Raw genomic sequence first — 23,103 nt, 5'->3', positions numbered from 1 at the left:
ATGGAGGGGAGGGGGAGGGGAGGGGAGGGGGAGAGGGAGAGGTGTGTGTGTGTGTGTGTATGTATGTAGGTCAGAAGACAACTCATAGGGGCTGGCATTCTTTATACCACTTGAGTCCTGGGGATCACACTCAGACCATCAAGTCCCACTACCACCACCAGTGTCTCTGCCTCCTGACCATCTCACTGCATAGGTCCTGATAAGTCGGTTTATTAAGAGTCAATTTAGGCTTCTGTGTTGGTGGCTTCAGCTTCCTGCTCAAAGCTGCTTGAAGTAGTTTTAGCAGTCTCAGAGTCTACGTCATGCAGTGGCTTGTTGATTCTCAGGGTTAGAACTTTCCCCACAATGGTTTTCTTGTAGTGTTTTTGTGGGTGGGGAGGAGGGGTGTGGGGGTGAAAACTGAGTCTCACTTTGTAGGCCAGGGTGGCCTCAAACTCACAGAGATCTGCCCACTCTTGTATCCCAAGTGCTGGAATTGATTAAAAGTGCATGCCACCATGCCTGGACTCCTGGAGTGAAGCTCAAGGTCTTGCTGAGATGAGAGCTAATCCTTTAGTTTTCTGTGGATTGGGTAGGATCGATCAGTTCCTTTATGCCTCTCGGCAGAGCAGTATCCACCTTTCTGCAGACTTTTCTTTGCACCCGGTAAACGCCATTTTGATTTGGTGAACCACCCACTTGGGTTCCACAGCGTCTTTCTGTATCTTGGAAAACCATGGCTGCAGGCGATGTGGCTTCCTGGCCAGGATGGAATAGCAATAGCAGTGAAACAGGATGGAGGGATGGGGTGGAGCTCGCCTGCAGCCACAGCCACACCTCAGGTTGTTTTCAAAGTTGGTCACACATACGCCGCCATATGGTAAAAACCACAGAAATGTGCACCTATGATTTCCAAGACGTTCAAGTGTCCCCCAGGGCTGTTTCCTGAAGTCTCTGGGATCCGGGTTATCCTCTAGCTTGGGAAACATGAGGTTCAGTGAGGGATAAGCTGGGGCTGGAGAGGCGGCATCGCTGTGGTCACTTGGTGCGTACTGCCAGTGGATCATTCTGGTGCTTTCCCATCGTCCTTCTCTGGATACTTCGAGAATAAATGCACACACAGAGACATTGATTCTATTGTGTGAGCCACAGGAGGGTCCAGAGCATCACAAATGCCTTAAAATAAGTGGCCACAAGGGAGTTGTTTACAGCATGGCTTATAGGTGGGTACCTTAATTAAACAAATATTTCTTACACACTGGCAGCCTTCTAGATAAGGAGAGAAAAAAACCACAGCAGCAGGGCTGAAGGAATCGATTGGCCCAGTGGCTAAGAGTGCTCTTGTCATGAGCATGGAGCTCACAACTGCTGTAACTCCATCCAGCTCCAGGGGATCTGAGAGGCCTTCTTCCATACTCTCAGGGCACCCAGACATCTCTCTCTCTGTTTCTCTCTCTGTATATCTCTCTGTCTCTGTCTCTCTCCCTCTCTCTGTCTCTCTCTCTAACTAACACACACACACACACACACACACACACACACACACGCACACGCACGTGCGCATGCATGTCAAAACTGAAAGTGTGCCCTGCTGTGAATGAATTAGGGGCTGGCATGTACTAGACTTGACTGTCGCATCCTGAGCTCTTGGGCTCTGGTCACCTTTCACCCAGTTAGTTGTGTTGCTTCTGTAACTTTGAGTTGCCCTTCAGTCTCTTCCCATCATGTTCTCCCTTCATGCTCTTCCTGGAGTGGAGGAACCCTGCACAGACTGGGGAGGCACCCTGAGCCTCCATCACAGGGTGAGTTAGTATTTGCAGAGGTCATTTTGTATAGACCAGTGAGTCCATCCTCTGCCCCTGCAACCCTTGGGAGTTAAGTCACCGTAGCCCAGAGCTACAGGAGGTTGGAACCTGGCCAGGACAGACATTCTCCAGTTCCCACAAGCCTCTGCCTAGTGCGGAAGGGGTCATGGCCAGCCACCCACTCTGGCTTTCTGAGTACTTCTTGTCACAAAGGCATGGGAGCATATCAGTGGCTCTGAACTTACATTAGCATGGTGGAAAGCAGGCTCCAGGCAGTCGTAAGGAACACATGAGATTGACTCAAGCCTGGTTTGGGCCGGGATGTTTGTATAGCTGGTGGGGTGCCGAATACTCTGACTGGTACCCCGTTTCTGAATGCTGGCCTCTGTGACGAGCTTGATTTCTCTTTATAACATAGTGGAGTTTGTGATCACGGATTGTTCTGGGAATGGTGGGTGGCTTGTGAGTATCGTGCCAGCACAGCCTGACTGTGGCCTTCTTGAGCACAGTGAGAACTCGGGACAGCTCCTTCTGGGTCTGGCTCCCAGAGGCGGGGTGTGTTGGGGAAGAATGATGAATATAAAGGAGGGGTGGGCAAGTTTGGAGGGACCCATGGTCACCTGTGCTAGGTGCCATGGTGTTGATATAACTGTGCTCATGTGAAGGTTTTGGTCTGTAGACTTGTGGTCCAGCTGTTCGTCTCGAGGTCCAGACTGCCTTCCAAACTATTATTGGCCACATGTTGGAAAAATAATCTAAGTTCAGTGGGAGTTCAAAAAAGGGAAGAACCCTATATGACACACAAGCCTGTAATTCCAGCACTGGGGATGCAGAGACAGGAGGACCTTGTCCAGCCTGACACCAGCATGCTATGAAGAATAGACTATTTACTCCTTCTGGGGTTGGAAGGATAGGTAGAAAGTGCCTCACTGTGTGGCCCAGGCTGACTTCAATTCAAGGTCCTCCTGGCCAAGCCTGACCTGGTGACTCAGGTCTGTCTATAATCCCAGCTACTCAGGAAGCTAAGGCAAGAAGGTCACAGGCTCGAAGCCTGGCTATGTCTCAGAGTTCAAGGCCAGCCAGAGCAACTTAGTGTGTCTGCCTCAGAATAAAGAAAATATACAAAAAAGGGACACTGGAGGTGTGGCTCAGGGGCAGTTTACAGGCTTGCACAAAAGGTCCCAAGTTCAATTCCCAGTTCCCAATACCACACACACACACACACACACACACACACACACACACAAATCTCCATGCTTCAGGCTTCTGAGTCCTAAATTATAGATACACACTCTGTACCTATCACAGCTGGCTGAAAACACAGAGCTTTCTCTTTTCTATCTTTTTTCTTTTTTTCTTTCCTTTCTTTTTCTGACACAGTCTCACTATGTAGATCAGGCCTCAAACTCAGAGACCTGTCTGCCTCTGTCCCCCTGGTGGCTGGGACTAAAGGCATGTGCCACCATGCCTGGTTACTTAGGGATTTCTTAAGCGTACTCAGGAACAATGCAGAGAGTAGCTAATGAGTACCACGCACTGTTGCCAGCACTAAGAGTGCTCCCCCAGGACATGGGGGAGGGGTGGCAGTGGGGTAGTGTTGAAATATGGTCTCATATAGTCAGGTTGACCTTGAAGTAAGTCTCTTAGAGAGCCAAAGATGACCTTGAACTCCTGACCCTCTGCCTTCACACGCCAAGCACTGGGATCACGGGTGTGCACTACCACACTGGGCTCAGCACCAACCACCTTTCCAGGAGTGTCTCACCCCTCTCTTCCTTTAGCTTGGTTCTTGTCTAAATCTAAGGCACAGACTCTACCTCCCACTCCTTAGTAGTCTCTCACATTCTAAGCTCTAAAAGATTCCATTTTAGGTTGGGTGATGTAGCTTTGATAGAACTTCCCTAGTGTGCCCAAAGCACTGAGCTCAGGCCTCGGCCACAGTGGGGAGGAGAGGGGAGGGGAAGAGGGGGGAGGGTCACATCTTTCCAAGTTAATGATGCTTCGTGGGATTCAGTTTTTCCTCAAACTGCTTCAATTGTTTTAAAAATGTGTCCTTTGGGCTGGGGAGTTGACTCATTGGTAGCCGGCAGTGGTAGTGTGTACCTTTAATTCCAGCACTGGGAGGCAGAGGTAGGCAGATCTCTGTGAGTTCGAGGCCATCCTGGTTTACAGAGCAAGTTCTAAGACAGTCAAAACTACACAAAGAAACCCTGTCTGGAAAGAAACAAAAAGAATGCTTGCTGCCTTTGCAGAGGGCAGGTTTGGCTCCCAACACCCAACTGCTGTAGCTCCAGTTCGGGGGATCTGATGCCCTCTTCTGGCCTCTGCAGTCAATGCATGCACATGATGCATACACCACACACACACACACACACACACACACACACACACACACACACACACACGTTAGAAACAAATCTTTGAAAACTGTGTGGTTGTGACTGGTTTAAAGCATTCAACTTTAGGGCACTGACAGACAGGTTGTCATCTACAAATATGTTGGGCTGTGCTCATAGGCTGGGACACAGGCAGCCTGAGGGCCATAGTTTGGACCGGCCAGGCTTAAAGCCTTGGGCTGGGAACAGCTGTGTCTTTTGCGCTCAGCTGTACTGTTGCTCAACCAGTGACATAGTTTTGAGTTTAAAGGAAGAGTTGTGTCACAAAAAAATGAACCAAGCGAGAGTTGACAGAGTACATCAGGGGGCACTTAGCCTAAGTGTGATGTGTGTGCTTGTGGACACTCAGGAGACTGGCCAGGCACGCCTTTAATCCCAGCTCTTACAAGGTGGAGATAGACAGATCTCTTTAGGTTTGAGGCCAGCCTGTCTACATAGTGAATTCCAGGTCAGCTAGGGCATAGAGAGTTGAGAGTCTATGACTCTCTCTCTGTCTCTCTCTGCCTCTCTCTCTCTGTCTGTCTGTCTGTCTGTCTCTCTCTCTCTCTCTCTCTCTCTCTTACACACACACACACACACACACACACACACACACACACTTACTTACTTACTTTTTGTTTTGGTATCTTAAAAAACAAGATAGCCAGAGTCAAGTCAAGTTGCTCAGTGGCTGTCCACTGACGCTTGCCGCTTGGCCAGCCTCCCCTTACAGAACACTTCCCATGGCTCCCTGTGCTTGGGATGCTGTGAGACTTTCCAGCTGTTATCAGAGGCCTAGGCATTCTAGCTGGAGCCATGTAGCCGCTTGTTCAAGGTTGCAGGCCCAAGACAGTGGTCTTTGTTGCTGTGAGGAGTGTACGCTGTTCCTCCTGTATCTCTGGTCACAGCCTCCTGTCTCATAGTGACCCAATTGTCTGGGCCATCAATGCCAGTTCTGTGCAAGGCATTGGGACGTGTCTCTTGTTACCATTCTGTGTGGTAAGAGCTGGGAACCCTAGAGACTGGGAAGTCACAGGAGGCCTGCATGGTCATAGTGGGGTTGGTGGGAAGTATGGTTACCTCCCTCACAGTCCCAGGTCAAGAAGGCTGTGGCCGCAGTGCCAGAACCAGAAGGCTGCCCAACGAAGAGGAAGGCGTGGAGGAGGGAGGGCCAGGACTCTGCCAAGGGCTCCTGGTGCTTCCAGATCCTTGACACTAGGGCAGAGACCAAGGCCATGGTGTGGGGAGACACTGTGTTCAGCTCCAGCCTCCTAGTTCTGTCCTTTTTTAGAGATTAAAGTAACTTTTATTATTTATTACGTGTGTGTGTGCATGGGTGGTGTGTGCATGCTTGTGCACATGTGAGTGCCACAGCACAGGTGTGTGATCAGAGAACAAGTTTGTGGAGTCAGGTTCTCTTCTGTCTATGTGGGCTCTGGGGATTGAACAGGGGTCATCAGGCTTATAGGGCAGGTACAGATCTGTCTCCCTATCTCCGTCCCCCTCCTCCCTCCCCCCTCCTCCCTCTTCCTTCCCCCTTCCCTTTTCTTTCCTCATTTCTTTCTGTGATGGAGCCTAGGGGCTGGCTTGGGGCTGCGGCCCTGGCCCACTCTAGTTCCTCACCCACAACTCAGCTCCTGCCCTCTATCCCCATCAGAGATTAGCACCCGCTTATTAGCTGCCAAGGACTGTCATGGGGTGTGATGACAGACATCGTCCAGCATCTCCTCTGGTGTACAGCGGCACTCCTGCCACCCCAGAGGGCTGGGGGGATGAATGGCTCTGTCACTTTTGTGCCCTGGGTCCCCAGTGGAAGACTGGTTGGCTTCTCAGATCCAGCAGATGGCATAGGAGCAGGCCAAGCCATGAGTGGGCTTGTGGGCTTCAGTCCTGCTGACTTGGAGGCTGCCACAGCAGAGGATGGTGGCAGTTGAATGTATAGTGTAGAGTGTGCAGGGCCCAGGGAGAACAGTCACTGCTGTCTGTCCCTTAGCTCATGCCCCTGCTGCATGCCTGGCCCAGGACTCCTGCCATCAGCAGTCCCATAGCAGCGTACCCCTCACTGCTCCAGCACCGTAGACGTAGGAGGAAGGTCCAGCAGGACTGTGGGTGCACCCTTCTGGAGAGGGTGGGTGGGGAAAAGGTGGCATCTGTGCTGTCTCTGCAGCCCCAGGAAGACTGTGATCTGGAATGCGTTGTTCCTGGAGGCCCTGCTGCACGTGGCTGGCAATTGTATAAGTTGCTATAGTCATTGTGATGGAGATACAAGCAGGGGAAGGAAGTAGAAACAGGCTGACAAGCCGATTCAGGATAAATAGCTGAGCCACTGTTCTCACGTAGTAGTGGTGACGAATAGATTGCCCAACCACCTATCCGTAATGTTAGCATCAGAAGCACCCTTGCAGCAGACGTTCCTGGGGGTCTGACCATGATAGATGCAAGATGTGTCACTACTCAGCCTTCCTTAGAAAAGTGAGGGAGTTAGACTGGGTGGTCTGTAAACCTCATCTCACTGGACCCTTCGCCATAGCCAGTGCAAATGTCTGGGTACCCTTCAGAGAGCAGGTAGGAGCTGAGTGGACCGTGAGTCAGAGGGCACAGGTGCTCCCTGCCTGCTGCTTTCTGGCCGCCTCTTGTGCTCTTCATGCCCTCATCTGTGACACTTTGTAGAGTGCCCATATGTTTCAAGTGCTTTGAAGGCACAGCTGACTGGAGCCAGCGTGTAGTGAAGGTCACTCACTCTCAAGCAGCCTTTAAAAATTCTCCCCGTGGCTGTTTCCGTGGACTCTGTTAGCATCCCTGAGTCAGCGTCCTCTGGGATTGCTAAATTGGCTTCTGCCATTGAGGTTCTGTGTCTTGGGACATAATTGGGATGTTCTCTCAAGTTAGATCTCAAACACAGGTGATTTGAATGGCAGGGCCTCAGCCAAACATCTGAGAAATCTAGCCTAAGGCTTTCATAACTGACCTCTTGCTTCATCTCTCGCTGTGGATGGTCTTGTGTGAGAGTTCCTTATGCGTGTGCCTCTGTGTTCTGGAACATAATCTCTAGGAGGCATTTCATAGATTTGGAATCACCTGTTTCTGTTTCTTGCTGGCCACTGAGCCATAGAATGTCCCTCCCGTCATGGCCCCTGCCTTCTTTGTCCTGAGTGTATAGTTTTAGAAAGTGTCTTATGAGCAGCCCTTGGTGTGGTGGTGCCTATAATCCCAGGTTGGGGTTGAAGGATCAGGCGTTCACACCTAGCCTCGCTAAAGTAGTGAGTTGGAGGTCACCCTGGACTACATGAGACTCTGTCTCAAAGAACCCAGAGAGAGCAAAAGAGGAAGAGGGATGTGTTATGGAAGGTGGCCTCTAGTATGCACCTCAGAAGCCGCCACACCTACCTGTTTGCACAGCTGCTTCCACCATTTCGACATTCCTTATGCGGCACCTTACTTCTTGGCATTGCTGTAACAAAAGGCCATAGGCTGGAGACCTTAAACAGCAGAACAGCACACACACTCTGAAGGCTAAAAGACGCCCACGGAGCCTGAGTTGGTGAGGAGTCTTTCCTGGCTCCTCACTGTGTTCACAGTAGGAGTCCATGCCCATTCTTTTCTAAGACTTGATTATATTTTACCTTTTATTTATGTGTGCTTGTGGGTGTACATGTGTGTGTGTGTGTGTGTGTGTGTGTATGTGTGTGTGTAAGATGCTGGGTCCCCTGGAGCTGGAGTCACAGGTGGCTGTAAGGCTGACATGCGTGCTGGCAGATGAACTCCTGTCCTCTGTAAGAACAGTAAGCATACTTAACCACTAAGCCCTCTCTCCAGCCTCACGTTCATTCTTAGTTACATATTAAATCCAGGTTCAAAGCTGGCCTGGGCCATATGAGTCCCTGTCTAAAAATTTAAAATGAATGAATGAATGAATGAATACAGGGGTTGGAGAGCTGGCTCAAAGAGTAAAGTATGTGTTATGGGAGTGTGAGGAGCTGGGACCCCTAGCACACATGTAAATGTTGGGTGGGTGTGGCAGTCTGCCTGAAATCCCAGCTCCTGAAGAGGGACAGGATCCTGGACGGAGCTGGGTAGCTCAGTGGGATGAATTGATGAGCTTTAGGCTCAGTTACATATGAGACGGAGAGCCATACAGAAGACACCTATTGTCAACCTCAGGCTTCTACACCTGAGTGTCCATACTATACAAATGAAAAAATTTGTGCACACATACCACACACACTTGCTACAAACAACAACAACAAAACCCACAAGGCTGGGTGTAGATGGGAAGCAGAGACAGGAGGATTATGACAAGTTCAGATACAGCCTACTCTATAAACCAAGTTCCAGGCCAGCCAGTGCTGTCTAATGAAACCTTAAAGGAAAATTAAGTGTGGTTTGACTCATCTTTGTAATCCCAGACTTCAGAAGGGTGAGGCAGGAGGATTTTCTTGAGTTTGAGCCCAACCTCAAAGCCTCAAAGAAGATTTTTTTTAAAAAATTAGATAGATAGATAGATAGATAGATAGATAGACAGACAGATAGATAGATATAAATAGATAAACAGGTAGATAGATGGATAGCAAACGGAAGAAGGGGCAGAGAGATCCCATTTTAGAAAATGTTGAGTCTCAGGGGCTGAGTCCCTGTGTCAGCTGTGGGAAGGTTGTGGGTATACTGAGATGGGGAGATGGGTCACAATTCACCTTCCTTAAGCCTGCCCAGAACTCCCTTCTTGCCTGTCTGGAGAAATAAGATGGGCAGGAGGCTCAGCTTGGGGAAAGAGTGCGGTTGTCAGCGTGGTACAGTTACTTCTCAGTGGCTGGTTGGTTCTAGAGAGGGTGGGCATCCCCATCCCTATATGTGCTTCAGGCTACCTCAGGGGATGTAGATGACTGGTAGGTGAGCATTCATTTAGGCTTCTATTATTGTTATTGTTATTGTTATTAATTTTTTGAGACAGGATCTTGATGTACAGCCCAGGCTGGCTTTTTAAAGTGGTCCTTTCCGGGCATTACCAGATCTCCTACAGATCCTTCAGAATCTTAAGTGCTCCCCTGACATCCATCAGCCCTGAGTTGCAGCTCCTGCCTGCCCTTCAGGCCTCTCTTTAGGAAAACCTCCCTCAGTTTCCTCTTATGTGAAGCAAGTTCCATTCTCCTGCCCTGACACAACCTTGAAGCATAGATTTCTACACATCATCTACATGTGGGGCGCAGTCCCCAGAATGGATCTCTCTGGGCTGTGGGTGTGCACAGACCAGACTAGCGGATGCCCGTTGTGGGTTACCGTGGGTTACCGGGCTGTTTCTTCCCCCAGGGCTGCTGTGTTCTCAGCTGTTCCCCTTAATTTTCTTTGCAAAATGCCCTCAGTCTATGTGAAAATTTCCTCTAAGTCATGTGAGGCTTTCTCTGGGGAAGGGTGGGGTCCGCTTGTTCCCCTCCTAAGTCCCAGGGACTGTCCTGGGGGTGTCCCATCAGGGCTTCTGTAATTGGCCCAGGGACCCTGTTGACTCTGGAAGTGGTCTGGGGCAGATTAGCAGGAGCCATGTCCTGCCCCTACCCAGGTGGGAATTTGGAGGTGAGCTGGAGGAGAGAGGGGCCAGCAGTGACTGCTTTCAGGGGAGTGTGTGCTTCAGTGTGGACGCCAAAGGATGCACTCCAGGGGTCCTCACTGAATACCTTGTTTGAGATAGGGTCTTGTTTGTCTCTGCGTTCACCACACCAGTTGACCTGGTCTGTGAGCATCTGGGGGGATTCTGCTGTCTCAGCCATTTCCCCTCTGGCCCTGGAGCACTGGGTTTCAGATGCGTGCTACTGGGTCTGGCTTTATTTACATGGATTCTGGGGCCCTGAACTTAGATCTTCATGCCTGCACAGCAAGCGCTTTTCCTACCAAGCCATCTCCCCAGTCCTGTGTCTCATGCAGTCACATGACATTGCCCACTCTTGAGGGACGAACATCAACAGCCCTAAAGTAGTAGGAAGTCACCTATGAGGAAACAAACAGCGGAAATTAATTTCAGTCTATTGGATTTAGTTTAGTGTATCTCATATCTCATCATTGATCAAAAAAATGGCTAATGGGTTAATCAACATTTTTCTACTGAGTCTTTAAAATGAGGTGTGTGTGTGTGTTGTACATGTGTGCATATTCACATGTGTGGCACGTGTGTGAGCAGGTAGGTACTCATGAATATGTGTGTGCACGTGCTTGTGTGTGAGTGGCTATCAGGAATCGTCCTCAAGCAATTGTCCACGTCAGTTTTTGAGGCAGGGTCTCTCAGTCAAGCCCAGGACTCTAAGATTCAGCTTCAATAATCCCCTGTCCTCATTTTCTGAGCTGTGGCAGCTGCCACACCTCCCCGGCATTTATGTGAGTTTTGGGGATCTGAGCCTCCGGTCCTCCTGCTTGTGTAGCAAGCACAGCAACTTCTTAGCTCTCTCTAGGATGTGAGAGATGTTTGCATTTTTTTGTTAATCACATTTAGATGCTCAGGGGTTACGTGCTGGCCTGAGATTGTTTAATCAGTACAGTGCTGGCTGTGCAAGCATCTGCACCCGAGTTCTTAATCCCCAAAACCTGCGAAAGGAAGCCAGGCAGGAATCCCAGAGCTGGAGAGGTGGGTGAATCCTGGGGCTCTCTGGCAGCAGCCTAGCCTAACAGGGGACTTCCTGCAAGTGAGAAACCTTGTCACAGAAAACAATGCTCCTGAGGAGTGGTCTCCAGCATTAAAGTCAGGTTTCCCCATGTGCACACGTCTACATACAGACACATGCGTTGGCGGCTGCTGTGGAGGTGAGGCGGCTGCCCCTTCCTTCCTGAAAGCAGAGCTTGTGCTCTCAGTAGGCCTGCGCCTGGGTGTATGTGTGGACTGAGGGGGCTGTCTGCCAGTGGACGTGCTAGGCTGGCACTCGTGCTGTGGGGCATTTGCCTGGAGCCTTGCTTCTGACCAGCTCTGGAGTCTTGGGAAAAGCTGTTTTCAATTACTGTGCCTCATCTGTAGAGCAGAGCCCTACAACTGTGGTCTCTGGAGCACTCTGGGCTGTGGCGTGCAGGGATGATGCCCAGGACTGCTGTGCCTATCTGGGCATCAGTCCTAAGCCAGGACTTTGGAGAAAGGCTTAATTAGCCATTGCTATCACAGATGCAAGATCCATGCATTTGATTATCTGTTGAGCTCCAGACTGTGGAGACTGTCTGCCCACCAACCTGGTATCCACTCAGCCACTGGCCACCTGCTACCCCGTCCCACATATGAGGGACCTGTCCCATGCAGCCTGTCCAAGAGGGAGGCAGAGATGGATAGGTCAGATCTCGGGCCACTCATCTCTGGGGGTGGGAGCGATGGAACTCAGGGAGTCCTGGCCTTTGCCTCAAGCCTTACTAGACCTTCTCTCTCAACAGGCTCAGCTGGAGGCGCAGAAAGCCACACAGGACTTCCAGAGGGCCACCGAGGTACTCCGTGCAGCCAAGGAAACAATCTCCCTGGCTGAGCAGCGGCTGTTAGAGGATGACAAGCGGCAGTTTGACTCTGCTTGGCAGGAAATGCTGAACCATGCAACTCAGAGGGTAGGCGGGACCTGTGTGCGCTGGTGGTGGCTCCCCACAAGAATAGAGACAGGTTTCTAGGCAGCATGAGACCCTTCTGTAAAGGTCATGGACTGTCCAGCCTATGTCGTCTGTTGGCTGGCAAGGCTGTAAGCCATACCTGACATGACAATCTCCCAGTAACAGATGGAGATCATCTTTCTCTATATTGCCTGAAATCTGTCAGGTTCAGTTAGTCCATCCTTGTCTTGGCAGTGAAGTTGGGTTTCCGAGAGGGGCCAGGATGTTCTCCAAGGTTGGCTCCCATGACATCAGAAGGACTGCAGGTCCCAGGTGGAAGCCCCGTTAACAGTTTCGACCTGCCACTAAAGTATCTATTGTTGGTGGCTGAAGTGCCTAGACCAGAATCAAGTGGGCCCTCCTTCAGGCAGGGCCTTCCAGGTGAAGCTGGAGTCTGCAGTAGGTAGCAGCTGGGAGTGATTGTTATAGGATTAGGTCACCAGTATTTGGCTCTCTACCTGCTCCCAGGACTTCTCTCTTGGCCACCTTGCTCAGAATTGGAAGTGATATCATCTGGTCTAGGCAGACTAGTAAACAAAATACCATAAACTGGCTGGCTCTGAAACAGAAACACAGCCTCAAGTTCTGGAAGCCAGGAAGTCCAAAATCAAGGCTGACAAACATGGTGAGGATGTTTTTGGTCCTCAGAGGGCTGTCTCCTCTTAAAGTGGCAAGTGAGCCTTCTCAGACCGGCCGACCTTTCTTTCTTCCATCCTTCCCTCCTTTCTATCCTCCCTCCTCCCCTCCCTCCCTCCCTCCCTTTTCCCCTTCCTTCCTTCCTTCCTTCCTTCCTTCCTTCCTTCCTTCCTTCCTTCCTTCCTGTGCTAGGGATTGACCCCAGCACCTTTCCCACTGTAGGCAAGCACTCTGACCCTGAACCACAGCCCCACCTGGGGACCCCACTGTCCCCACAACATCACTTCCCCAAGGCCCGCCTCAGTGTCCACACTGGGGACATTTCTATTCCTGTAGGTAGGGCCCTGTGCTTGGCACTGTGGACCGGGTTTACTGGGACCACAGGATATTCTGGAGACTGCTTCTTCCTGCCAGGAGCAGCTCTTGGGCTTCTGATTCTTGGTCCCCTTGGCACTAGCCTGTCCTCCCACGAGAGTCTGGAAGACCAGTGTCAAAGCGAGGCCAGAGGTTTGTTGCAGGTCAGGCAAAGGAGCTGCCGTCCCTGATGGAAGGTGCAGGCTGTAGCTTTGGTTTTGGTGAGTGGCAGGAAGGCACTGTGGGGTAGAAACGAGGTCAGGAGTCAGTGCCAGTGGCTGTTCCCTTGTCAGTGTCCCCCACCACAGTTGCTCAAGTCCTGGGGGATCTGGTGATTAAAGATGGCCTGTGTGTCTTTAAATAGAAAAGCATGACGCACAAATGGCTTCAGGAGTCAGATCTGACTGGACTTTATACCAGCTCTCCGAGGCTGGGGATACATGCCTGTGGCTTGGCTTGGCGGCCTTGAGCCTCCTGCCCCCTAGTGGGCGTAATGCTGGTAGCCCCAGCAAGGCTGAGAAAAGTCTTACAAACCAAAGAGGAGGTTGGAAATCTTGCAAAGCATAACCAGACAGATGAAAAGATCCAGCTGACTAAACACACGCTGCAGGCCAGCCTTCATTTGGATTATCTTGCCCTCCAACCCTGCATGTAAGCAGCCATGTAAGATCTGTAGCAGCATGTAAGAGGCCATTTCAGAAGTCACCCAATGTGCCTGTTTGTGGTGGTATATGCCTATATTGCCAGTCAGGAAACTGAAACAGGAGACTCAAGGCTAACCTGAGCTACACAGGGAGGAGATCCTATCTTTTAAAAGAGGAGAGAGGAACCTCTGGATCTGTTTTATGAAAAATGCACATTTTAGTCAAGAGGTAATGAATGGCAGCGGGTCACTACTCATGAAGAGGCACCTTGAGGCCCGCACACTCTCCACAGAGCACTGTGTGTGAGTCTTTGGAAACAATGTTCTGGGTTTATGTGGAAAACAACTTTGGAGATTTACAATCTAGCTTCAGACCTCCTCAGGTCAGTGGGGGCTTCACAGTGGCCTGTGGGCCACCTGATGTGTAGCTTCTGACTAGCAAATGGAAGGACCCAGGCATCTGGTGTGGTGGCAGCAGCCTGTGACTGAGCAGGGAATTCTGGGTCTCAGGCCAGGACTTCCCCATCATGAGCGGTTCCATTGTGGTTGCATAGGCTGGCATCTGCTTTTCCTTGATCTGATGAGAAATGATCCTTCTCCTCAGAGCAGGCGGCGCTGTAGTAGAACAAGGGCTTGTATTTAGCCTGTGAGAACCCAAATCCATCACAGGCAATGGAATTAAAAAACTCACATAAAAATACTCCCAAGAGACCATGAGCTTTCCCCACTTCACTACACACTAATCAGAGCCCCCTGCCTGCAGGGCAGGCTCCGTGATGAATACAGACCCAGTGCTCCCTGCAGCTTAGATGCTCATGTTTGGCTGTGAAATAGCACAAGTGACTGTGACCCTCTGACTGAATTGAGCATTTCTCCCGATGGGGCTCGTGGGGACCATTTCCTGGCCTCGTGGGGCCAGCATGCTGGGCTGCCTTGGCAGAAGGCCATGCAGGGACTGGCTGACCTCTGGAGATACCAGGAAGCCTGATTCATTAGAGGAATGGAGCTTCATATAACTGCCTCCTCCTACATCTCCACGTGTTCCTCTCCTGAGGCCATATCTCTGTTCCCTGTGACATTAGATGGCCGTACTTGAAGCTGTAGCTGAAGCTGAGGCTAGATGTCAGGAAACCCAGTATTCTCTAGTGGTCACACACCTAATCCCATAGACAGGCCATGGGGACAGTTCTCAGCTCAGTGATGGGGAACAGCAAGCGGTTCCAGTAACAGTGCCAAGCCTGCAGCTGAGCCACCTCCCTTGGGGCACAAGGCCCAGTGCCTGTTGTTCCTCGGCACCAGAGAGAGGTTTGAGGGCAGAGGCATCTCCACTCCTTGGTGGCTTTGACTTTGAAGCCGCCTTTTGGGGAAGGCAGGGGCTTTCTATTGTTTGGGACAGGAGTGCTGCAGCAGCCTGGGAGGAATTGGCTCCAGGGGACCAGATGGTGGAAGGGTGGCCCGGACAGGAAGGCAGTCCTTGTTGATGAGCTGTCAGTGGGGCTCCTGGAGAGGAATGGACAAGACGTGCCAGCCTCTCCTCCAGCCTCCAAGTTGTCCATGCTGGGATGAAGAACCGCCTGGTGGGGGAGGGGAGCCATGTTATGCCGGTTCCCAGGGAGGCTGTGAGGAGGCAGGAGTGCTCCCCTCCCCACCTGGATGGATGTGTCAACTATCAGAGGGGGTGTGGGTGCTCCCCAGGATAAGGCCCATGTTGGGAGAATATTCTAAACCACCTGAATGGAAGAGACCGCTTTCATCTTAGCTGTTTCCTTGAGCCTTGCTCACCTGTTGCCTTCTAGCTCAGAGAGGAATGATGAAAGCTCCATTGCCTATCTTTGTGTCCCAGATCCTCATGCCACAGCCGTGTCAAATGGGACCTAGGGAATCTGTGGCGAGGTGCAGAGAAAAGACCGTTAGACGTGTTTCCTACATGTACCGTGTATCAGATGGAATGGGGATACACAGGGGATACAGCCATCACAAATAACAAACAAAACCCAGTGACATGCTTCCTCCCATCCACTACCTGAAATGCCACATACTAAGACACCCTCCCCTTCAAATGCCATCTCTGCTGCCACACTCTCTGAGTGGCCAGAGTTATTCCAGCTGCCTGGATCTCACAGGGCCTTGGAAGATACATATTCCCTCCAGAGCATTCATACCCTGCTAGGCTTTGAGCTCCAGGTTTGGCTGCTTGTTCCTTGCCACAGTAGGAGCTTGACTGGTGTAGATAGCTCTGAAGTATGGGAGTGCTGGCAGCAAGGCAGAAGCGAGCCTTGTAGAGTCTGGCATAAATACCTGACCAGCGGGGCTCCGGGAGCCAGGGCTCTCCCAAGGATGCCCCGTGCTGCTCCCACTTTCCTGGTGGAGCTTCTGTCTGTGGGCCCCGATTCTGCCTCCCCCTCATGCCCACCCCTCCCCCATCACTGCACACAGCTTGTGGCTGGTTCTAGGCCACAGATGGAGATGCTCCTTGGTTGCCTAGGCAGTCACCATGGTGACTGACATGCGTGGTGGCCACTGGGCAGGGAGCTCTGTGTGTGGTAGTAGAACTGTCTTTTCCAGCACTAGGGGTTGTGTAGGTGGAGAGGCGAGGTGCATACGAAGTAATAATGTGTCCTGATAGGGTGTGGCAATATAGCCAAGTGCTTGAGGCTTTCTCCGTGCTCCCGTTAGAGGGCCTTTGCTTGCAGCCTGGGAGCTGGGGTAGAATGAGGGCCAGTGCAGAGCTGGGGGAGCCCTGCTTCTTCCACTCTGTTCAGTTCTGTAAGTTGCAACTGTTTAATTGCATCTACTTCACGAGCACTATTCAGTTCTGTACAGAGCCTCCCACAACAGAACGAAACACATCTGATATGTCATCTGAGAAGTGTGGGGTTTTCACTTTCCATAAAGGTTGTACACTAATTCATTAAAAGCTTAAGCTCTAAACTAGATTCAAGTTATTACTGTTTCTCCAAGTGTCAAGCATGAGATAGTTTTAGTGGATTTTGTTTCATTGTGAAATGAATGTAATATTGGTGTTAGAAATCCAAAGGAAAGGATTCTTCCACTCCAGGAGTCATTTTAGCCAGCAATGTTGCTTCTCTCTAGTTCCACTCTACCCTTTTCATTTTCTTAAAAATTATTCCACAATTGTAAAACATACACATTTGTTTTTACTCTTCTTTATTTATTCTTCTCTCATACAATACATCCGGACCACAGCCTCCCCTCCCTCCTCTCCTCCCAGTACCCTCCCCCTACTCACCTACCTCCCCTTTCTCCCAGATCCACTGCTCCTTCATTTCCCTTCAGAAAAGAGCAGGCCTCCCAGGGATCCCATCCAAACATGGTATAACACAATGCAACAAGACTAGGCACAGCCCCTCATAGCAAGGATAGAAGAGGCAACCCAGTAGGAAGAAACGGGTCCCAAGAGCAGGCAAAGAGTCAGAGACACGCCCACCATCCATGGTACAGCTCTTCCTTCCCCTATAGGCTTCCCCTAGGGAAGTTCAGCTCCAGCTACTGGGAAAGTCTCCCAATGCAAGCATAAAATTCTGCTCCAGTGGGATGGTTTCCCCAGAGAAAGCGTTACTGCTCTGAGTGGGAGGCTACCCCAGCGCAAGCTCTGCTCTGGGCTCTGCTCCAGGGACAGTGTTACAGCTCTGCTGGGAAAGGTGTCCTGCAGTAAGGAGCCAAGGAATACCACAAAGCCACACCACACAACAGACCTACATGAGCGATTTGGGGGATGGGAAATCCCAGGAGGGTGACTACCTCTGCTCAGGGGAGAGAAGTAGCAGAGAACCAGGCAGAACACAGAGTTTATATAGGGTTTCTTGGGATGGGGTGCGGGCTTTCCAGGGCGACCTGGGATTGGGGCAAGCTCAGTGATTGGTGGGATTTTTTTTTTTTTTTCTTGTCAGGAAGGGCCTGGCCACTCTACCACCTTGAGGGGCTGGAACAGCCATCATTGTTGTTTTAACCATTTAGGTGGGTAGGACAATCTGGGGGTGGAGCCTAGCTGCTGGAGCTCCTTCGGTGAGGCCTGGACACTTGTGTGCCTTGAAGGTTTGCAAAATTTACAGGAAAAGCCTTCCCCGAATATGAGTTGGTGTAAAATTGGCATAAGTGGCCAATACCCACTACCACAGTTGGGAGTCCCACAAAAACTCCAAGCTAAACAACCACATGTGTATGGTGCACAGTGCCTGGAACAGATCTATGTGGACTCTGGAAGTCCCTGGGAGCCTTGCTGGTTGATTCTGTGGGTCGTGATCCTATGGTGTCTGTCTTAGTTAGGGTTTCTATTCCTGCACAAACATCATGACCAAGAAGCAAGTTGGGGAGGAAAGGGTTTATTCGGCTTACACTTCCATGCTGCTGTTCATCACCAAAGGAAGCCAGGACTGGAACTCAAGCAGGTCAGGAAGCAGGAGCTGATGCAGAGGCCATGGAGGCATGTTCTTTATTGGCTTGCCTCTCCTGGCTTGCTCAGCCTGCTCTCTTATAGAATCCAAGACTACCAGCCCAGAGATGGTCCCACCCACAGGGGCCTTTCCCCCTTGATCACTAATTGAGAAAATGCCTTACAGTTGGATCTCATGGAGGCATTTCCTCAACTGAAGCTCCTTTCTCTGTGATAACTCCAGCTGTGTCAAGTTGACACAACACCAGCCAGTACAGTGTCCTTGACCCCTTTGGCTTCTACAGCCCTACCTCCCACTTTTCTGCAGAGTTCCCTGAGCTCTGCCTATTGGCTGTGGCTCTCAGCATCTGCTCCCACCAGAGGCAGCCTCTCTGATGGCAATGGGCTGGGCACTCATCTCTGAGTATGGCAGAATATTGTTAGGGATCATTTCATTGACTTTTTTTCTGTCAGTAGAAACATACACTTCATACTAAGATAAAAGCATAATTATTATACAAGTATAAATTATTGCCATGGTGATGGTTTTTACCTGATTAAAGAGGAAATTACTGTTATACTAGCTCTGAATCTTTGGATTCTAAGTAATTGGATTTAGTCATTACTTAAAAAAAAAAAAAGTCTGAGGGAGTCACTCCTTCCCAAGTGACTCCATCTTAAGTCAAGCTGACAAAAATTAACGGGCACCATTGGCTCCTTGTCAGCTTGACATACTAACACATCACTTCTAAACCATGTTTCCAAGAATTCTTATTAATATCACAGTATAAAATACAGGCCAGAGTCAGGTATGTGGTACATACCTTTAATCCCAGCAGTCAGGAGACTGAGACAGTAGATCTCAGAATTCTAGGTCAGCCAGGGCTACATAGCTTACCCTCAAAAACGAAAATAAAAGAAAACCAATAAAATGCAGTCAAGGATTTCAAAGTCCAGCGGCAGGTTAGAGAGGTGGCCCAGCGGCAGGTTAGAGAGGTGGCCCAGCGGCAGGTTAGAGAGGACCATAGGGCCCAGGTTCTACTCTCAGCACCACCCAGCTTACAGCTGCCTGTAACTCCAGTCCCAGGGAATCCATCACCCTCCTCTGACTTCTGCAGGCCACAGGCACTCATGTGGTGCACAGACATACATGCAGGCAAAACACTCAAATACATAAAATAAAAGTAATATATCTAAAAGATATTTTCAGGGTCCCATTGTCAAAACTTTCAACATAGAGGTCCAAGATTGACTTTATTCTTGTAAAATAAAATAAAATAAAACCCAACCAAACAAAAACAAGTTAAATACTTTACTCAAAAAGGGGTAGGACAGTTGGGTCAAACCAAAGCCCAACATCTAGGAGCATAAATCAGACTCTGTAGTTCAGTGCCCGGCATCTGGGACTCCTTCATAGTCTGGATCCAAAAGGCAGGCGCCTCCAGCTCTGCTATCCACAGCTCGTGCACAGCTTGTCTCATAGACTAGGTCAGAGGGTGCCAATACCTGTGTGCTTCTTTACCCTCGGGTTTCACACACCATAGCCCTTTCTAAAGTTGTCCTGCAGGTCTCTAACAGCGGGGCCAAGGACTATGGCCCACTGAGCCCCTCTGCCCCGCCCCCTTAACAGAGCCTGACCCCGGGACCTTGCCAAACCTCTCTGCTGTTCCTCTGATTCTGAAGCCCAGTGTGGCTGTAAGTAGAAGTCAGGGAAAGTAGTTGTTCATGTGGGCTCTCTCAGACCAGGCATTAATCCAGGGAAGACCAGCATGTCCCACATCTCTCCTTGGTGTGGGCCACTCAAGCCTCTTGCTGTTGTTTTATCAATAGGGTTAGTACCCTGTTCCCACCAGAACTCTATCTTTCTCTTAATGGTGGTGTTTTTCATACTTCAAACTCTAATATGAAAGCCAGGCGGTAGTGGCGCACGCCTTTAATCCCAGCACTCAGGAGGCAGAGGCAGGCAGATTTCTGAGTTCGAGGCCAGCCTGGTCTACAAAGTGAGTTCCAGGACAGCCAGGGCTATACAGAGAAACCCTACCTCGAGAAAACCAAAACCAACCCTCTAATATGAACAACTTTGTTTTAAATGTAAAGTCTGACCCTTACGCATGCTGGGCTTTTCTGTGCCTAGCTAATCTGAGGACTTTGGGGAAAGACTGCCCCGCTGGCTTTTCTGCTGTTGTGCCTAGTTTTGATGCTTGTTTTAGTCTTGATGTTCTTTTAGTGAGGTAGCTCTTGGGCTTTTTGACCATTTGCCTGTCCATCAGGCTGGCCCCAGGGCTCCCACAAGTTCTACATGCCTGAGCAGAAAAAAAAAAGTAGGTATTGGTTGAATCTGAGTATTTCAAAATTTTCTCAAGATTTTTTTTTCCTATTTTCTTTCCCAGTCACTGTCATAGCCACCTTGGGTTTGTTATCTGACAGGCTTTTCCAGAACAGATCAGGAAGAAAGCAGATCCTATTTTATTGAAATTTAATCTGTCTTCCTGTTGATTTACTCAGGGACTTCTTTTTTTAAATGAAATGAGTATACACAGTATAAGTCAGGAGCTGTTCTGGGCCTGACCTGGCTTGTCTCTGCTGTTGTTTGGAAGGTCATGGAGGCCGAGCAGACCAAGACAAGGAGTGAGCTAGTACACAAGGAGACAGCAGCCAGGTACAACGCCGCCATGGGTCGCATGCGCCAGCTGGAGAAGAAACTCAAGCGAGCCATCAACAAGTCCAAGTAAGTCCGGCTCTTCTGCGTCTGCTCTGCCTTTTATGTACTCTCATGGGGGACTGTCTGAGCAAGTGCTTTTATGTAGGCCCTGGAGTTCCCTGCTCAGCGAGCTGTTCCCCAGTAGTAGTCTGCATCTGCTCTGCAGGTTGCTTTGTTTGGTGTGAGCACATGGAGCCTAACGTCCCTGGTGCCCTCTGTCCACTTCTCTCACACTTACCCTGCTCACTCATCACTAACGAGGTTAAGGAAACAGACTTTCTGTGGGCACATTCTGCCAACGTTTCCATGTTATTGTTTTGTTTGTTTGGTGACACTTGTCTGCCTACATACCACTCTGTGTCCCCATGGAATGACTTCAGGGCTCCAGTGGGCTCACTCTGTCTTCCTGTCGCTTTGATGACACTCTGCCCTGTTCTCCCTCTTTGGCATCCATGTTCACATCTTCCACCTGGACATCTATACATCTACCACATATTCTATACACCAGTGCTGGCCACTAAAGGGAGCTTATGCCCAAGTTTCAGATTTTCCTTACATACCAGAGGGGTCCTGCAAGGTGTCGTCGCCATTAGCAATTACAGATGCAGGACTTAGGAATTTGATGGAGGAGGAACAGCTCAGACACCAGAGCTGCTACAAAGTACCAGCTCTTCTGTCTGACCCAGAGTGCATGGGACTTGTCATTTTCCTTGCCTGTAACCTAGTCTACTAGTTGTCTAGTCTTGGTTGCTGTACAGGAGGACTGAATTGAAGTTGCTAGGCCCAGCTGTCAGGGAGTGGCGTTGCTTTCTTCCATAGTTGGTCTCAGCAGAGCGAGTATTTTAAGCAGCCTGTTCTCAGCCCCAGTAGGCCAAAGCAGCCACCCTACAGAGCAAAACAAGCCAGGGAATAGTTTCCAAAACCACGAGACGGCCTTCCTTGGATTAGCCAACGGCTCTGCTGGGGTGTTACTGCCGTGGCCTATATGCTGAATGGCCTGACTAGCTGTGATGGATGGCTCTAGAATTCATGAGATCATATTCTTACAGGGTTGTTCTTCTGTCTTCTACAGGCCTTATTTTGAGCTAAAGGCAAAGTACTACGTGCAGCTTGAGGTATGTGTGACCTTGTATTTGTCACTAATATTTTGTTCCCCATCCCTCCTCAAATTCAAAACTCAACTTTAATGTGGCACTAGGCCTTAAATGCCCTGCTGTGAGGGGAGAATGGAGAAACATAGTTCTAGACTTCAGTTCTCAACATGGTCTTGGGTGTTGCGTGTTGTGCAGCGCTATCAGCATTTGCGAGCTCTCAACTGCTTGTTGTATTGTGCCAGCCTTTATTAGGTCTCAGTGTGAGTGCCCAAGACAAGCTGCCCTAAGAACATTCTGGTAGAGTACCCAGGCTCCCCACCCTATGTCAGAACCTATCTGCATTGTAAATGACCCTACAGGTGATTCAGATATGGGCCAGGAACCTCTATCAGGAACCAAGTGAGGAGGCTGCAGGACTTAATGTGTCTACAGTTCCTCCTGTGAGGGCTGCATTCTATTAGTGACCATCTCCATATTCTCGTCTGTCATATGGCCTGGTGTGGAGATGAAAGAGATGTTCTTAACATTGAATGGGGAGCCATGAGTGAAAGTCACTGGATCCTTCTCTAGTCAATTATCTTGGGTGTGTCAAGAAGTTCTTTTGTGTTGTAATCATGTGTCGCCCCCCCTCCATCAGTGGGGACATCCAGGGCCACGTTGGCTTACCAAGTTCCCCATCTTCCAATTCAGCAACTGAAGAAGACAGTGGATGACCTTCAGGCCAAGCTGGCCCTGGCAAAGGGCGAGTACAAGGCAGCCCTGAAGAGCCTGGAGAGGATCTCAGATGAGATACATGAGCGGCGGCGTTCCAATGCCATGGGGCCCCGGGGCTGTGGTGTGGGGGCAGAGGGCAGCATCACCTCAGTGGAGAACCTGCCTGTAAGCAAACCTGAGCCTGACGCCATTTCTGGTGAGTCTGACCAGCAGGGATCGGTGTGTGTGATCTGCTTTTTTTGCCCATCACAGATGAATGTGAGAGCTGGGCAGCCTACAGGCTGTTTTGGTGGTTTCTCATGTATTATGGGACACTGTGTTCATCTGATTGCTACCGAGTATTAGTGTTCTGTGGTCCAGTAAGATTGGAAAATGTTCCACCTCTCCCCATCTCAGGCAGTCTAAGTACACAGGAGAGCATTCAAGACTTTAAGGAGTTCTGAGGAAAGGTGTAATAGGGACTTGCGATCCAGATTTGATTCAGTTCCCATTTCACCAACGATGGGGGACAGAGGGGCCTTGATGTGTTTGCTGTGTCAGCTGCATAATGAGGGTCTACTCTGCTACACAGGGTGCTGAGAAGACACCTGGCAGCTCTCCCTAGGGTCTGAGCACATGGGTCTCCTCTGTTCAGGGATATCCTGTGCAGAAATGATAGGATTGACGTAGCTTCCGTTAATCAAGAAAACTACTGCTCTCCCTTTCCTGTGTGCTTAGGCTTCCTCCTCAGCGACTCTTTTTTTTTTTTTCCTTTTCCTTATTACTATTATTAAAAAAAATAATTTGTATCTTTCCCACATGAATCTATGTATA

At 50.0% G+C, this 23,103-nt stretch overlaps 1 protein-coding gene across 1 annotated transcript in view; it reads left to right on the top strand.

Annotated features, from left to right (window-relative positions):
* The window catches only part of Sh3bp5 (SH3 domain binding protein 5), a 62,979-nt gene that overhangs the window by 35,797 nt on the left and 4,079 nt on the right, over nucleotides 1-23,103 (top strand). Inside the window, exons 4-7 of the mRNA XM_021182302.2 lie at nucleotides 11,552-11,716; nucleotides 20,379-20,509; nucleotides 21,555-21,597; nucleotides 22,267-22,486. Of these exons, the coding sequence (XP_021037961.1) occupies nucleotides 11,552-11,716; nucleotides 20,379-20,509; nucleotides 21,555-21,597; nucleotides 22,267-22,486 (559 nt within the window). The remainder of the gene's footprint in view (nucleotides 1-11,551; nucleotides 11,717-20,378; nucleotides 20,510-21,554; nucleotides 21,598-22,266; nucleotides 22,487-23,103) is intronic.

This window comes from Mus caroli, chromosome 14 (assembly GCF_900094665.2).
Source record: "Mus caroli chromosome 14, CAROLI_EIJ_v1.1, whole genome shotgun sequence".
In the NCBI taxonomy this organism is placed as follows: Eukaryota; Metazoa; Chordata; class Mammalia; order Rodentia; family Muridae; genus Mus; species Mus caroli.
The sequence above is the reverse complement of the archived record's forward strand: the minus strand, read 5'-3'. Positions and strand labels throughout refer to the sequence as shown.